The 15633-nt window shown below is 49.2% G+C and overlaps 1 protein-coding gene across 4 annotated transcripts in view; it reads left to right on the forward strand.

Annotated features, from left to right (window-relative positions):
• Positions 1 to 4095: 4095 nt before the first annotated feature.
• Slc4a8 (solute carrier family 4 member 8) overlaps positions 4096 to 15633 on the forward strand; it is a 65642-nt gene continuing 54104 nt past the window's right edge. Inside the window, exon 1 of one of the 4 annotated variants that reach the window (XM_076912114.1) lies at positions 4096 to 4338. In XM_076912114.1, the coding sequence (XP_076768229.1) occupies positions 4294 to 4338 (45 nt within the window). In that variant the 5' untranslated portion in view covers positions 4096 to 4293. Of the gene's footprint in view, positions 4339 to 9582; positions 9707 to 15633 lie in introns of those variants that run through there. The other 3 variants (XM_076912113.1, XM_034516702.2, XM_076912112.1) reach the window with 3 other exon arrangements.

Below are 15633 nucleotides of genomic sequence, written 5' to 3' on the forward strand. Positions count from 1 at the left end.
AGATATCGATGACCTCAGTCCAAGTGGCTCCATGCACTTGCCGGTCTGGGTGGATGACCTGGGGTCGATGAACACAGCTAAGTTTCAGTTCTCATCTGTGAAATGGGATGAGAGTCCGCCTCAGTCTGCCTCACAGAGTTGTAGCGAGGATCAGGTGAGGTTGTCCTCATAGTCCTGAAACTTTGGTGTGTCTGTATGGCTTTTGTCCCTCTTGTGTGTTTTGCATTTTACTGTCCACTTTTTTCCCCTTCCATTGCAAGCCACACAAGGGTTGAGCGCTTTTCCCTGCTCCCCCAGGGCCCGTTTGCTCACCGGGTTCAGTCACTCGATTGCACTTTATTACACTAGTGTAGGGAGCATTTTGGGCTAGATGACTGATACCTGGCACCAAGCCAGCCAGTCCAGCTAGGGAAAGACCAAATGAGCCCTAGGAGAGGAGCCTGCAGTGCCAGACTGTTTCTGGCCTACTTACCCTTGTAATTCTCACAACCGGCCAGAAGATGGGGCTCTTGACCCTCAAGGGCCAGAGGCCCTGCCTCATTATATCTAAACCAGACCCAGGGAGGACTCCTGGAAAGCACATTCCTTGCCCTACCCTGCCCTGTCTTAACGGTGGGTGGCTGAGACCTGTCTTGTGGGGTAGTTAGGTATTTGAGCACATCCTCCCTTTGGCCACCTTTAGCCTAATGCACACTCGGCCTTAGGTTTGTCCTGCAGTCCATCCCACCTTATGGTAGCTAACAGAGACAGCATCACTTTCTCAAGACTGAGCAGCATGCCATCCAGGAACTACTGAGCCAGGCAGGCTCACGTTGGCTCGTGCTGGTCTCTCGGTCTCTTCCACCGTCCTCGGCTCCACAGAGCCTCTCTTGTCTCTCGTGTAATCCGGTTCTTTCTGTCACAGCCTTCACAGTAGCTGCCATAGCTTACAGTGATCTTGTCGGTTTACTTGGTTCCTGTCTCCTCACTAAGTTCCAAGTCCCAGGCATTTTTCATTGCTGTTTTCCCGGCACCCGACACACAGGATACAGAGCTCTCAGTAAAGCCATTTTAATTAAGAAATGGTTGAGTCCCCGCTTAGTGACCGCCTGACCTAGACGTTGCTTAGTTTCTCTGTGACTCAATTTTCTCATTAGTGAGACAGAGGAATAACAGAGACGCTACGACTACTTCGATAAATGGCACATTTATTTCACTAGGTCCGGGTGCCTGGAGGGGATGGCTCTCTAAAACCTTTAATGGCCTGATTATTTTTTATTATACAAGGAAAGTAAAAAGTCTGAACCCATTATCCAGCTGTTGTGGTTTGTATATGCTCTGCCCAGGCAGTGGCACTATTAGGTGTGGCCCTGTTGGAGTAGGTGTGACCTTGTTGGAGTGGGTGTGTCACTGTGGGTGTGAGCTTTGGGACCCTCATCCTAGCTGCCTGGAAGGCAGTATTCTGCTAGCAGCCTTCAGATGAAGCTGTAGAACTCTCAGCTCCTCCTGCACCATGCTTGCCTGGATGATGCCATGTTCCTGCCTTGATGATACTGGACTGAACCCCTGAAACTGTAAGCCAGACCAATTAAATGTTGTCCTTATAAGAGTTGCCTTGGTCATGGTGTCTGTTCCCAGCAGTAAAACCCTAACTAAGACACCAGCTCTCCTCTGTTTGACAAGAGCTGCTGCTTCTGCAAAAACAAACAAAAACAAAACAAAAAACAAACAAAAAAACAAAACACCACCTTAATTCTAAATTTTTTCTTTTTTCTTTAGATTTATTTTTTTGTATATGAGTACACACAGTCACTGTCTTCAGACACACCAGAAGAGGGCCTTGGATCCCATTACAGATGGTTGTGAGCCACCATGTGGTTGCTGGGAATTGACCTCAGGACCTCTAGAAGGGCAGTCAGTGCTCTTAACCACTGAGCCGTCTCTCCAGCCCTACAAGAGCACCTTCTAATTGCAACATTTCTTTCTACTGCTCTTTTCACTATTATTCTCCGTGTTGGCCCAACGGTAGCTACTCTGCATGTTATCACCCTCCAGTCTTTGCCCCAGACTTGAGATGTTTGCTTTCTTCACCTTGGCAGGTGAGTGTGCAAGCACATGCCGTGCTGTGCATGCGGAGCTCTGAGGTCAACTTGCAAGAGTTGGTTTTCTTTTTATATCGTGTAGGTCCTGGGGATCAAACTCAGACAATAAGGCTTGGTGACAAGTGGCGTCACCTGCTGAGCCGTTTCGCTGGACTTCAATACATTTATAAATAGATTGAAATAAATGTACATATATTTGCAGTCTTCTAGATGCCCAGCAACCTCTGAGGCTGTGTGGAGTACAAAGGCACAGGAAAAAAAAATCATTGTTGTGAGATGCTAACTGGGCAAGTTTCCTTTTACAGATGATCAAAAATAATGATGTGAGGGTTGGAGAGGTGGCTCAGCAGTTAAGAGCACTGACTGCTCTGCCAGAGGTCCTGAGTTCAATTCCCAGCAACCACATGGTGGCTCATAACCATCTGTAATGGGATCTGGTGCCCTCTCCTGGTGTGCCTGAAAACAGTGACAGAGTAATCATATATATATAATGATGTGTGTGTACATGTGCACATGTTTGTGTTTTACACATTGCTGTGTGCACCCATGTATAAGTACACATGTGGAGGTCAGAGTTTGATGGCAGACATCTTCCTTAATAGCTCTCCGTTTATTTTTTTTTAAGTGTGCATTGGTGTTCTGCCTACGTTTGTGTCTGTGTCCCACATTCATTTTTTGCATCCAAGGAGGCCAGAAGAGATGCACCAATTCACAGGGACTGGCATTATGGCTGGTTGTGAGCCTTCATGTAGGACCTGGAACCCAAGCCAGGCCCTCTAGAACAGCAACACGTTCTCCTAGCTGCTGAGCCGTCTCTCCAGCACTCTCTGCCTTATTTTCCAGACAGAATCTCTCACCAAATCTGCAGTTCATCGTGGCATGGATTGGTTGAGACTGGCGGGCTGGCAAGCTCCAGGGACTCTGCCTTCCCCAGCACTGAGATCACAAGCTTTTGCCTCCAGACCCAGCGTTTCCTGGGTGCTGGAAATTGAACTCAGCTCCTCACACTTACATAGTAAGAACGCTTTAAACAGAGCCATCTCCCCAGCTTCAGAAATTTAGTTCCTTTTCAGGGACATTAAGGCCCAATCTTGTTTCCTGTTCTGATTACAGTGTGCACTGATTATGTGGAGGTTGAATTAATAAATTTTTTTTTGGGGGGGGGGAGATAAGGTCTAACCAGGAAGTCCAGGGCAGGCTTGAACTTGCTATCCTGCCTCAGCCTCCTGAGTGCTAGGTGAGGTGCACCACCATAAAGGTTGAAGTTTGACATGCACTGGATCATGCTTCTTTCTTCAGTTTGGCAGAGGATGAGAATAATTGCAACGATCCCTTTCCCCTGGATAACGTGGACTCACCTCCGCTCTCAGGAGATAGAAGACAAAGGCCCCTTTCTCTCAAGCTAAGGATGATTAAGCTACTCTGTTTCCTTTTAAACTCAAATGGAGTCACTTTCCAACCTCGCCTCAGATCGGTTAGTTCTGCTGTTAAACAACAATCTGTCTTACAGCATGCCTTTTGGACAAGTTGAACTCATCCTCAGCTCAGCCCCCACTGCTGTCAATCTTAGACTCTGGGAGACACGAGTCTCAGCCTGTTTGACTGTTTCCTGTCTGCTGCTCTTTAACGCTCTTCAATCTGGCCACTAACTCAAGGGTTAAAAAGTAATTTTAGAAGGTTCTCTCTTCTCATCATTACTTCCTCCTGCCATCTTTGTTTCTGAGGGAAATTTTCTCTTAACTGAAAACCCATCTTCCGAGGAGTAAAATCAGAATAAGCCAACCCGACACTTTCCCAAGAGTCAGGTGCAGCTGCAAACAGAGGCAGGGATTTTCAGTTCCTAGCAAGCAGTAGGAAGGACCTCAGAGCCCAGAGGCCCCCTAAGGGAGGGAGGCGGTTTCTAAGGCAACGGGCCCAGGGAGGGGTTGGCTCTCGGGCGCCCTCCTCCCTTCTTCCTGGTAGCCCAGGGTACCGCCGGACAGCGTCCTCCCGTGCTCCGCGCGCTGATTGGCTGCTCGGGGTGCCCTCTGATTGGCTGCTGCGGGCGCCTCGCGGGCTGATGGCTATGAAGGTGGCGCCGGTTGATGGTTGACCGGTCGTTGGTTCCTGGGTAGGGGTCGCCGCGCGTGCGATCGGCTCACACAGGACCAGAGGGCGCTGACTGCTACAGCTCAACCTGGAAACCACCGGCGAGACCAGGCTCCGCCCGGCCATGCCCGCCGGGAGCAACGAGCCAGACGGCGTCCTCAGCTATCAGGTGGGCCCCGCCTCCCGCTCCTCCCCGGCTCAGCCTCGGTCCTCTGCCCACCGCCCGGCTCCTGCCCCAGCCGGGGTTCCAGGCGTGTCCCCGAGGGCATGGGGGAGGCCCGCGTGGGACGCCAGGTGGCGCTCCGGGTGGCCGGGGAGGGTGACCTTGGGCCGAGCCCGGAGCCGCGGGCACTGCAGCATCCCCTGCGTCGCCTGCTGCCCGGTGTCCCGGAGCAGTGACCTCTGTCCGCGGGTTCCCGTTGGCGGCAGACGCTGGCTTCTGGCCTTGCCTCGTTATCCTGTAGGTGGACGGACGAGAGGGAATCCGGGGACCTTGAGCGGGTCTTTGTGTTTTGACTATGGTTCCTCAGTGGCTCAGAGGAAACCTTGCAAAGATCGGGAGGCTGGGAACAGCCCCTGAGCATGTGGCCGGCTTTGTGGATCCCTCCCTGCTGCCTAGACAGCTGACAAGTTCTGGGTAGGGATGCACATGGATCAGGGAAGCGGTGAGGTGTCAAGAGCGACGCCACCAGCCTTAAGTAGTCGATACTAGAACTACAGGGGCGGCTAATGTTAGGAAGCATTGGACTAAGTGTGAAGGGTCTGTGGGTTCAGTTTCCAATCTGCTTCTCCTAGGCTTCTCGATCTGTGCAAGCTCCCTGTCTCTTGGAACCTCGGTTTCCCCGTCTATTAAAATGGAAATATCTGTACGGTTTACTTCACAAGGCTGTTGTAAGGACTCTGTGAAACACAGTTTATTGTGTGATATCCAGTGAGTAGTAGCTTTCTGAATTCTCACACCGGCTTTCTCGTGACACCCAATCAGGTGTGGTTACTGCCCTGCAAAGAGGGTTTGAAGGAGGGAAGGGAAACGAGACAGAGACTAGTCCCGAGGCAGGAAGGGTGGCAGGTCTTGGAAGCAAATGCCATGTTGACATCAGGAGTAGGTTCTGGGAGGAGGCATGGGGAGCTTGCTTCGTGTGGTGAAGTGGGCATGACACTCCCTGCCCCTCTTCCCGGCAAATAGCCTTTGCCTGCCAGTCACAAAAATAGATCTAAGATTTTGGAAAACCTTTCTACATCTGATCTTATGACATGCTGTGTTATAGTCAACCTCTGTTTGGGAGACGGTGAGCAAAAATAGGCCATGCTCTTGTCTCTTCCAGCTGGAAGAAAAGGAGGAGAATTGGTGCTTTTTTGTTTGTTTGTTTGTTTGTTTTGCCTTTGGTGGTTCTGGGGATAGACTGCCTTCTACTAGCTAGGCAATGGCTCCACCACTGAGCCGTACCCTAGCCTGAAGTAAGGATTGTGTGTGCATGCAGGTGTGTGTGTGTGTGTGTATGAGTTCGTGTGCGTACACTCCCGTGATATCCAGTTTGCTATCTGGTAACCACCTTATTATTCATACATGTTCTTACACTGAACATCAGCTGGCCGGTGAGCCCTTGGGATCTTCCTGTGGTGATGTCCCCACCCCGCCCTGCCTTGCTGGCCTTTGACACGGGTACTGGAGTCTGGATTCAGGTCTTTATGCTAACATAAGTATTCTGCTTCTCTGCTTCCCAAAGTGAGCATCCTTAATCAGCCACACAAAACACTGTAGACCTAGTGCTAGGAGCCCGAGGCAGGAGGATGGTGTGTTTGAGGTCACCATAGACTACACAGTAAGACCCCCGTCTCAGAAAAAAAGATCCACATAAAGGAAATGTGTCATTGTAAACTCAGGTGCTTTGGCAGCATCCCAGACAGTCCTGTGAGAGCGAGCATGACTCAGACCATGGGACAGTTTTCTTAAGAAGAAAATTTGGGCAAAAGTCTGAAGAGTGAACATCAGCTGAAGGAAGGGGGAAGTCGAAGAACTTGGAAACAGAGCAGGATGTTCAGACGTCCTGTGGCAGATGTGGAGCAAGTTCTGGAAGCACAGTGTGGTGCAGCCACAGAAGCAGTGGCGGAATGTAAGGTGTGTTCTGAGTTTGTAACACAGGGAGACAGGGTGGCCCCTGCTGAAGAAGCTGGAATTTACCTGAGGACCAAGAGCTGTCACTGGCAAGGGGGTGGGGAGATGAGACTGGAGAGAGGGCTCAAGAGACAGAGGATGGGGTCCTGATCGGGCTGGGGTGTGTATGGAGATCTGTCTATAACATGCAGCGTGTGTGTAGGCTGTATCAAGTACATAGAAACACTTGGGTTCTGTTAGTCGCCTGTAGAATTGATTCCTTTGTGTCTGTGCACATCGTGAGTATGTTCTTTCTAGTGAGCTAAGACACCATTGTGGGTGATAGAATGGGCAGAGAGAAGAGACAGAATAGAACCTGTGAAGGCAGGTGTCAGATACAGGAACTTGAGACTTAGGGAGGGAGGAGAATGAGGGCTGAGAGGGGAAATGGGAAGGGCTTAAGGGGATAGTTACCTTAGTGACCAAGCGTCTTGTGCTTGCCTGGGGGACTGGACCTTACAGGGCAGGTGGACCATGTATGTTGTTGGAAGCAAAAGGTCTGAGACACCACAGCTGCACATCCTGACTGTTTTCCTGGGGTGGGCTCCAACCCAGACCTTCTGACATCTGTTCACAGCTGCCCTCCATCCGGCAGTCAGAGGGGTTTAGAAATGCAAGCCACATCTTGTCATATCTTATCTCAAAAGCTGTCAATGGCCTCTTGAGAAATTTAGAATAAAATCCAAACTCTACCATGACTTACCAAGGTTTGACACACCAAGGCTTCGCCCAGTCTCCCTAGACTCCTCCCCTCTCTGACCACGCCCTCCAGCTCCGGCTGGCTTTGCCTTTCTTTGGTATGGCAAGCTCCTTCACAGCTCAGGATTTGTTCTCTTTCTAGGACACTCCTCCTCCTCGTGACTCACTTGTGTCTCCTGACCTCCACCCCTGAGTCAGAGACATCTGTCCGTAGGATTCTCTTTGCTTCTTTCCTTCCCAGCACTTGTGTGTGAGTGTACTGGTATTGATGTCCTGTTGGTCTCCGTAGCTGGAAGCTTCAGGAGCCAGGGAAGAGGCAGATGGTCCTGTGTAACTCTGCCTGGTGTCCAGCCAGTGCTCGGCTGCTGGAAATGAGCGTCTCGTGTGCCCGAGGCAGAGGGCCTCTCCTTTAGGAGCTCTTGTCTACTGGGTAGGATGTGCACCAAAGGATTTGCGGGCGGTCAGGGTACCATATATACACATACTGTATCTTTACTCGGGTTAGTGAGCCCGGGATCTCCCCCCACCTCCAGTGAGGAAATTCCTTTCTGACCTTCCAGGCAGGCTCCCTGTAGCCCTACCAGAGTTGGACATCCAGGCTCCCTGTTGGCACCGCCTGCCCCGGGTCCTTGCGTCTTCACCCCTGTGGACCACACAGTCTCCTTTCTGCGTTCGCCCAGGCTCCCCTTTATTTGCTGGCACTGCCTGCTTTCCGTGTGCCAGGCACCATGCTGGGCCCTTTCCGTCCATCCCAAGGTCACCTTCTCTTCTTTAGTTACAATGCTGAGGGTTGAGCCCGGCCTCACTCTGTGCCTGATCTACTCCCAGTCTCATATCCCAGCCCACCTTTTCTGTAGCTCTGAGAATTACGCACCATTTCTGTTCCTACTTTTTTGATGAAGAAACTGAAATGTAGTGAGCTGAAATGTAGACTTCTAGGAGGGCAGAGCTGCCTCTCTCCGAAGGCTGCATCCTCAGACACCGTGCACCCCACAGCTGTAACCTCTCATTAGAGTGCCTGGCCCTGAGTGAGCCCCGAGAGGAGCTTGGGAAAGCCTACAAATGGAGTGAGGGGCAGCCCAGAGGCTGAGTTAATGAGGTCTGCATCATTCACTTTGCAAACTCTTGGGAGGTGTTGCTGAAATTTCAGGAGCTGATGGGCTCTTTAAAGGGAGGGCACTAATGGAGGCAGGCAAGAAGACATCTTCAGGGACGCCCCTACTCTGGGCTGCACAGTCTTCCAGCCTCATCGTTCTCCTGGTCAGCAGGTGCAGAACTGCCCAGAGGGAAGTGCTGGAAGGGAAAGAAGCCCAGGAGGGGGGACACCTTAGGATCTGAGTAAGGTATCGCTGGGCCTCGCTGGACCGACCAGGGAGAGAGGAAGCAGTACGAGGGAAGCAGAGAAGCCTGGTTTTTATATGCACCAGCCCTGGCACACAGCAGAAATCTTCAGAAAACCAAACCCAAACCCTGGAGCTGAGCGTAGGAGTAAATGACTGAGATCCCACCCTGGGAAGATAGAAGCCTGCGGATGAGCAGTTCAAGGTCAGGGGAGGTGGACACTTCTGTACAAGCCTGACCACTGGAGTCTGGACCATGGGACCCACATGAAGGTGGAAAGAAGGAAAAGACTCCACAAAGCTGTCCTCGGACCTCCACAGGTCTATCACGGCAAGCACATGCCCACATATTCTCATTCACCCCTCACACACACAGACACAGACCCATACACAAAGGAACCCATGGTGTTGTAATACCTACGAAAGATGGATCGGCAGTAAAGAACACTGGTTGCTCTTGCAGAACACCCAAGTTCATTCCTCAGCACCCACATGGTGGCTCACAACTTCACCCAGGGCCTCTGAAAACCACACATCCATGTGTCTCTCTCACACACAAGCAGGCAAAACACTCACACACATAGATAAATGTAAAGCAAGTTCACAGTTAATCTTGACTACATAGAGTTCCCAGCCAGCCTGGGCTGTGGGAGTCTACTGCTACACAACAAGCAAAGGGGGAGTGTGTGGTGTGTGGTGTGTGGTGTGTGGGAGGTGACTGAGGAGTCCAGCGGACGACCAACCTCACACCTGTGTCTTATGGTGGGCCTGGAACAAACTTCCAGGACAGGAGTTCCTGAGGTTGGTTTCTGGTGTCCAGTGGCTTTGCCCCGGGAGTGCAGCACATATTTGCCGAGCAAATGAATGGTTGGCTCCATTGAGAGCCTACCCATTCCTGAAGGTCCAGGGCAGTTTATGGTAAGCAGGTGATGAGTCTTTGCTGAATGCTACTGAACAAAACCTCCAGTTCCAGATGGAAGTTTGTCCCCTCCCCCCATTGCAGTACAGTCCGCACCCCTTCGCCCTCCCAGCACATGCGGGGTGTGAGAACCTGCGGCCACCCTCCTCTGGGCCTCGCCAGCTCTGCTGGGGAGCTCTGTGGGAGGGCTGTGGGAGGGCTGTGGGCTGACTCGCTGAGCAGAGCCTTGGACATCGAACCGGGCAGCTGAGGCTGCTCATTTGCTTCCTTCAGTGCTTCAGGTAATCAACTCAGTGCTGTTTGCCTTGGCAGAGCAGCCATGGTCGTCAACACAAAGAGAAACAGTCTCCTTGATTCTAAACCCGCTGCTAGGTTACAGCTGCCTGCGCCTTAGGTAACGGAGCCTCTGACCATTTCCCATAAGGTAGGAAGGGGGTGGTAGTTAGGGAGTCACACAGACTCTGTGTTGCTGTCTCCTGTCTTGTTAGACGAAGCCCTGCAGCACTCGTGGGGCTTGTAGTTCCTGCTTCAGAGCCAGAAATCACGTCTTTCAGGCTCTGGTTTTCCCCTTAAATCTTCCTCTCCAACCTTGCTTTTCTGCCTCTTGCTTCTGTGGATGAGTGTTTTCTTTGCATGTATGTGGTGCTCCGTGTATGTACAGTTACCAAAAAGACCAGAAGGCGGCATGGAATTCCCTGGAACTGGAGTTACAGGTGGTTATGAGCCACCACATGGGTGTGGAAAACTGAACTCAAGTCCTTGGCAAGATCTAAAGAAAGGATCTTCCTTTGTAGCCCAGGCTAGCCTAGAATTTACTGTAGACCAGGCTGGTCTTGAACTGGTAATCTTGCTGCTTCAGTTTCTCAAGTGCTGGATTACAAGTGTGTGCTAACATGACTGGCTTTATAATGCTTTTAATTACATGCGATTGCTCTGCAGTTTACAGATTCTCAACAGTCTTACTGGATGATCAGCAGATCAGTGACATGATCCACTTTAGCTGTGCTCTCAATTCTTTTCTGCAGGGTAAAGTCACAAACCCCGTTGTCACTGCAGCTTAGATGTGCGCCTCTCCAGGGGTCATCGTTCTCCAAGTCTATACTAAACAGGGGTCACTCCAAGTGGGGTTCCAGGAGAGAACCACAGAGCCACTGTGCAGTCTCATTTCCCTGCAGACGGGAGAGTGGGACTCCTGCTGCAAGGCTTGTGGACCACGTTTCCTTGTTGTTGGCATATTTGTAGGCATCCAGGAAGTCATGGAAGGCAGTCGGGCAGGTCCAGCCTTCCGACCTTATGACAGCGCACTGTCTGCAAAAGTTCACGCTTGAGAACTGCATAGCTCTTGAGTTGCCAAAGAGACGTTGTCTTTGGATTTGTTTGTTCCAAGCCAAAATGAGAGAGAAGTAGAAATCTGGGCCAGACTCGGTGGCCAGGAAGCAGGTGTTGTGCTGGGTAAAGAGGCAGACGGAGAACAACCAGAGGGCCGCAGAGCAGCAGGGGCTTGGGTGTGTAAGGCTCTGAGCACTGACTGCCTGAGAGGACAGTGTGAGGAGTCTCAGGCTGTTCTCACCATGGGCATGAATCTGTACTCAGATTTCTGGAGCTCTCAAAAATGACCAGGTTGTTTGCATTGAGCAGTATTAATACATAATTAATAATAAAACTTGAGCCTTCCTGCTCTTCTCAGCTCTTGTGAGCTCTTAGCCCTGATTTAAGAACATGTTGGAGATTAGGTTGGGTAATAGCTTCAGCAAAAATGGAGGCATAAGTATGTGTTCCCTTAAAATCACTCCCTAATTCTAGTTGTACCAACTTCTTTTGCCAACCAATGGGGAACCCCTGAGGTAGGGCTGAGGGGCACCCTGCAGAGAGCTCGTCTCTGTATTGCTGATTTTTAAGATGGTAGAATGCATCTGTGCTCAAGAAAGACTGTGATGCTGTCTTGTTCTGGCAGGCAGTGAAGGCTGGGTAGGATGGGAGGGTACACCGCAGCTGAAAGCATTCGATCACAGGGTGTGGTGGGGAGTGAAAGGCATGTTTGAGATAAAGTTTGGAAGGGTAATGGGGTTCATTTGGGCAGGTCCATCTCCACAAGTCCAGATGAGACCACAGGGCTCTACTCATGGCTTCTGCCTATGACTTTCATTCCCTGCCGCTTCTGGGCTGTGTCCTGAAGTTGGGAACATTATGTAAGATCCAGTCCTGTTCCTGTCTTTTAATTTGGTCATTCCTGGAAGTAAGACTTTGATTACCATTCAGATCTGACTCATTCTTTTTTTTTTTTAAATTAATTTTTAATTTTAAATTAATTTTTAATTTAATTTAATTAATTTAATAGTTAATTAATTATTTTTTGTTGAGAAAGGGTCTCACTGTGTAGTCCTGACTACTCAGTATATAAAAACCAAATTGATCTTTTTTTGTTGTTGTTGTCGTTGTTGTTTTCGAGACAGGGTTTCTCTGTGTAGCCCTGGCTGTCCTGGAACTCACTCTGTAGACCAGGCTGGCCTCGAACTCAGAAATCCGCCTGCCTCTGCCTCCCAAGTGCTGGGATTAAAGGCGTGCGCCACCACTGCCCGGCTCCAAATTGATCTTGAACTCAGAGATCCACTTGCCTCCTGAGTTCTGGTGTTAAAGATGATACTATCTCCAGCTTCATTCATTGTCTTTAATAATTTTTTATTTTTTGAAATTATAATATAATTATATCATCTCTCCTTTCTTTCCCTCCCTGCAGTACCTCCCATGCTCCCCAATGCTCTCTGTCTCTCTCAAATTCATGGCCTCTTTTCCTTTGCTCGCACATACACACACTTGCATAGCCATGCACACATACACACACATGGATACACACATTCACATATTCATACACACACCATACACATACAACACACACATGCAGATAGACTCACACACATGCACACACATACACACATGCACACATGCACACATGTACACATGCACACACATGCACACTCATACATGTACACACATGTGCACACAGAGATATATGCATATATACACAGATACACAGACATACACATGCACACATACACCACATATGTGTACATACATGCATGCACACACACAGACATACAAACACATATGTACACATTCGTGTACACACACTCCTAAATACACACATACAACCTACTCAGTCCACTTGTTACCTGTATGTATATTCTCCCAGGGCACATGGAATTGGATAACTAGTTGGTGGGGTCTTCCCTGGAGAAGACCAGTTTTTAAGGCTTACAACAGTGCTTTATCTCTCAATACCCGCTATGTAATGCCAATGATTTAATGAAAAAGGTTCACTTTCACTTGTGAGTGTGTGTGTGTGTGTGTGTGTGTGTGTGTGTGTGTGTGTGCATGCACCTGTGAACACCAGCAGAAGGCGTCGGGTCCCCTCGAGCTGGAGTTAGTGGTGGTTGTGGTAGCTGTCTGGCACGAGTGCTGGGAACCAGATTTTGCTTCTACAAGAACATCAGTGCTCCTAGTGGCCGAGCCGCCTCCAGCCACACCATCTTAGTGCTGTAATGTGAACACACCTCAGTTCTTCTTACCTGGTCCCTGGGACCCTCCGCCCCATGTCTAGCAGGTAGCATTATCAGTGAGCCACTAGGAGGGATTGTGGGAAGGAGGCGCACTTATAAGGAGGCTCTCTCTCTAACTCACTATTCTTGCCCCTCACTCCCATCCCCTAAGCTTGCTTAATGTGCTCCTCGTGAGGAATCTCTCCTGAGCCACAAGCTCCTCTGAGAATCTGGTAAAAGCCATGAACTGCCCCCACACCACCAAATGCACATACAGCCATCTCCCCACTCCAGTGGTGCACGTCCATCGGTATCCTAGAGGGTCACAGATTTCAAGTTGGTAAATCTTGCTTCCAGTGATAGTGATGGTTGCAGAGGCAAATGGAGCCAACCTTTGTGGCACCCACTGCAAGCATGGACCAAGAGGTCTGAGATTTCCTTTTCAGTTTAACAGTTTCAAACAAGCTTGGCATGTGCTTGAAAGTTGGGGAACATTTCAAATATATATCAAAGGAGAGATATTTGCATAATGAATCATCATGTATCAATGACTTGGCATCTACAGTGAACACACACACCATATTGTCTTCTCTATGTTTCCCTTCACTTTCCACGCTGCTTACAAGGGTGCACACTGCTTAGAGGAGTGCATGCTGTTTGTAGGGGTGCATGCTGCGGGCAGTGTAGGCTACTGTGCCTACACCGCAAGACAAATGCATGCTTCCAGCTGTTAGAAGCTCATGGTCTATGCTGGGTGTGGTAGTGCAGAGGCAGTTGGATTTCTGAATTCTAGGCCAGTCAGGGCTGCACGCTGAGATCCTGTCTTAAAAAACAGAAAGAAGAAAGGAACTCATGGACAGATAGGCTAGGTAAACATAACAGGTGTGTTTGTTTTGATTTTGTTTTTATTTTCACTTAAAAATGGCTCCTTGTCTGGTGGAGAGATGGCTCATTGGCGGGGCTGAGGGAGGTGTGGAGGTTACCTGAGGACTTTGAGTGTGGTAAAATAATAATACTGCATACGTCAAACCAGGCTTTTTTCCCCCTCCTCCTCCCTACCCCTCTCCAGGGTCTTTTTGTGTACACTTCTTGGCCCAGTACTCACTATAGAGCCCAGGCTGGCCTTGAACTCACAGCTGTCTGTCTGCCTCATTTGTGATTACAGTGTGAGTTTTATCTGAAAATACTTCAGTGTGTCTCTAAGGTGTGTTGTAGAGGCCTCTGCAACTTCTGCGTGGCGTGAAGGGGACAGCGCCAGCACATCATGGGTGAGACTGGCGCTCTCTCTCTCCTGCTGCAGGTCCTCATCAGCGTTCATATTTGCCTCTCTTCCATAGGTAACATTTATAGTGATTTTTAGAGACTTTGTAACAGCGTTATTTTCACAGTACTATAGGGGAAGGTCAGGAAATTCCCTTGTAGCCCCTCCCCCCAGCAGCTTTCATGCTATGGCTCTGTCCGTAGCTTACGTTAGGGTGGGGTCTTAGTGTTGTACCCTGCCCTAAATTCCTCTGCACTGGACTGTAAGCCCCTCCCCAGCCCCTGGGGAGGAATCTTCTGTTTTAAGTCTCCATAGTTTTGTCTTTTCCTGAATGTCACAGGACTGGGATAATTCAGTACACAGAATAGTCTTTTCTTTTTTCTCTTTTTCTATCTTTTTTTTTTTTTTTTAAAATAAATTACCTAGAACTAGTGATCCTTCTGTCTCAGCTTCCTGAGTTTTGAGATTACAGTTTGTGTGTTCATCTAGAGGGACATCTTGGTGGCTTTTAAGTATTCAGCAGTTAAGAGTTGAATTTCTGTGAACATCTATGTTCAGGATTTTGTGTGGATTTAAGTTTCAGTTTTAGTGGTAAATACCAAACGATATATTACAAAATAAGAACATGCTTTTGTAAGAAGCAGTCTTCCACTGTGGCTGCAGACATTGCTTTTCCCCAGCAGAGCCGAGAGTTCTGTCGTTTCCCATTTGGATACGGTTGTAGCACACAGTGCACTTAGATACCCAACACCAGGACTACAACCGATGGTGTGAGTGAAGGCTAGACTCAACAGCTCACATTAATCCCCATGCACTGAGAGGCCAGCCTGGGCTGCAGAGCAAGTTCTAGACCAGCCTGAGCTACAGGGTGAGACTCCTCAAAAACCAAAAGAGAAAGGACAGTCTAGGATGCTTGCTGCTCTGACTGCGGATGCTTGGACACTTTGTCCTGGTTTCCCCTCTGTGTCCCGCTTCACCGGAACCGTCTGGAGCCCGTCCCCCAGCTCGTTCCCGTGCACTGTGTTACTCAGAATAGATTGTTCTGAAATCGGCACACCACCAAATGCACATCTGTCTCGGTTTTGCTTTTTATTTTAGAATTCCTTTTTTAAAAAAGATTTAATTTATGTGTATCTGTGTATCTCTGTGTGTGTGTGTGTGTGTCTGTGTGTCTGTGTGTGTGTATATGGACTCCTGTGGGGCCAGTAGAGGGTGCTGCTCCCTGGAGCTGGACTTACTGTAATTTTAAGCCATGTAAGATGATTGCTGGGACCTGAACCTGGGTCCTCTGCAGGAGCAGTGCATTCTTAACCACTGAGCCATCTCTCCATCCCTGATTGGAACATCTATAAAATATTTATAAAATAAGATATTCAAAGACGTCTGCCTTCTGCCCCTGTGTCTTCTGTCTTATTTTTTTCTGTTCCCTGTAAGTAGCTTTAAAAAACAAGCTCTTGTAACTTATTCTTTCTTTTAAAAATATTTTATTTATGTTTTTACAAATGTGTAAGGACGGGTGTTTTGCCTGCATATATGACTGTGCACCATATGCAT

This window comes from Arvicanthis niloticus, chromosome 13 (genome assembly GCF_011762505.2).
Source record: "Arvicanthis niloticus isolate mArvNil1 chromosome 13, mArvNil1.pat.X, whole genome shotgun sequence".
NCBI classification, from domain to species: Eukaryota; Metazoa; Chordata; class Mammalia; order Rodentia; family Muridae; genus Arvicanthis; species Arvicanthis niloticus.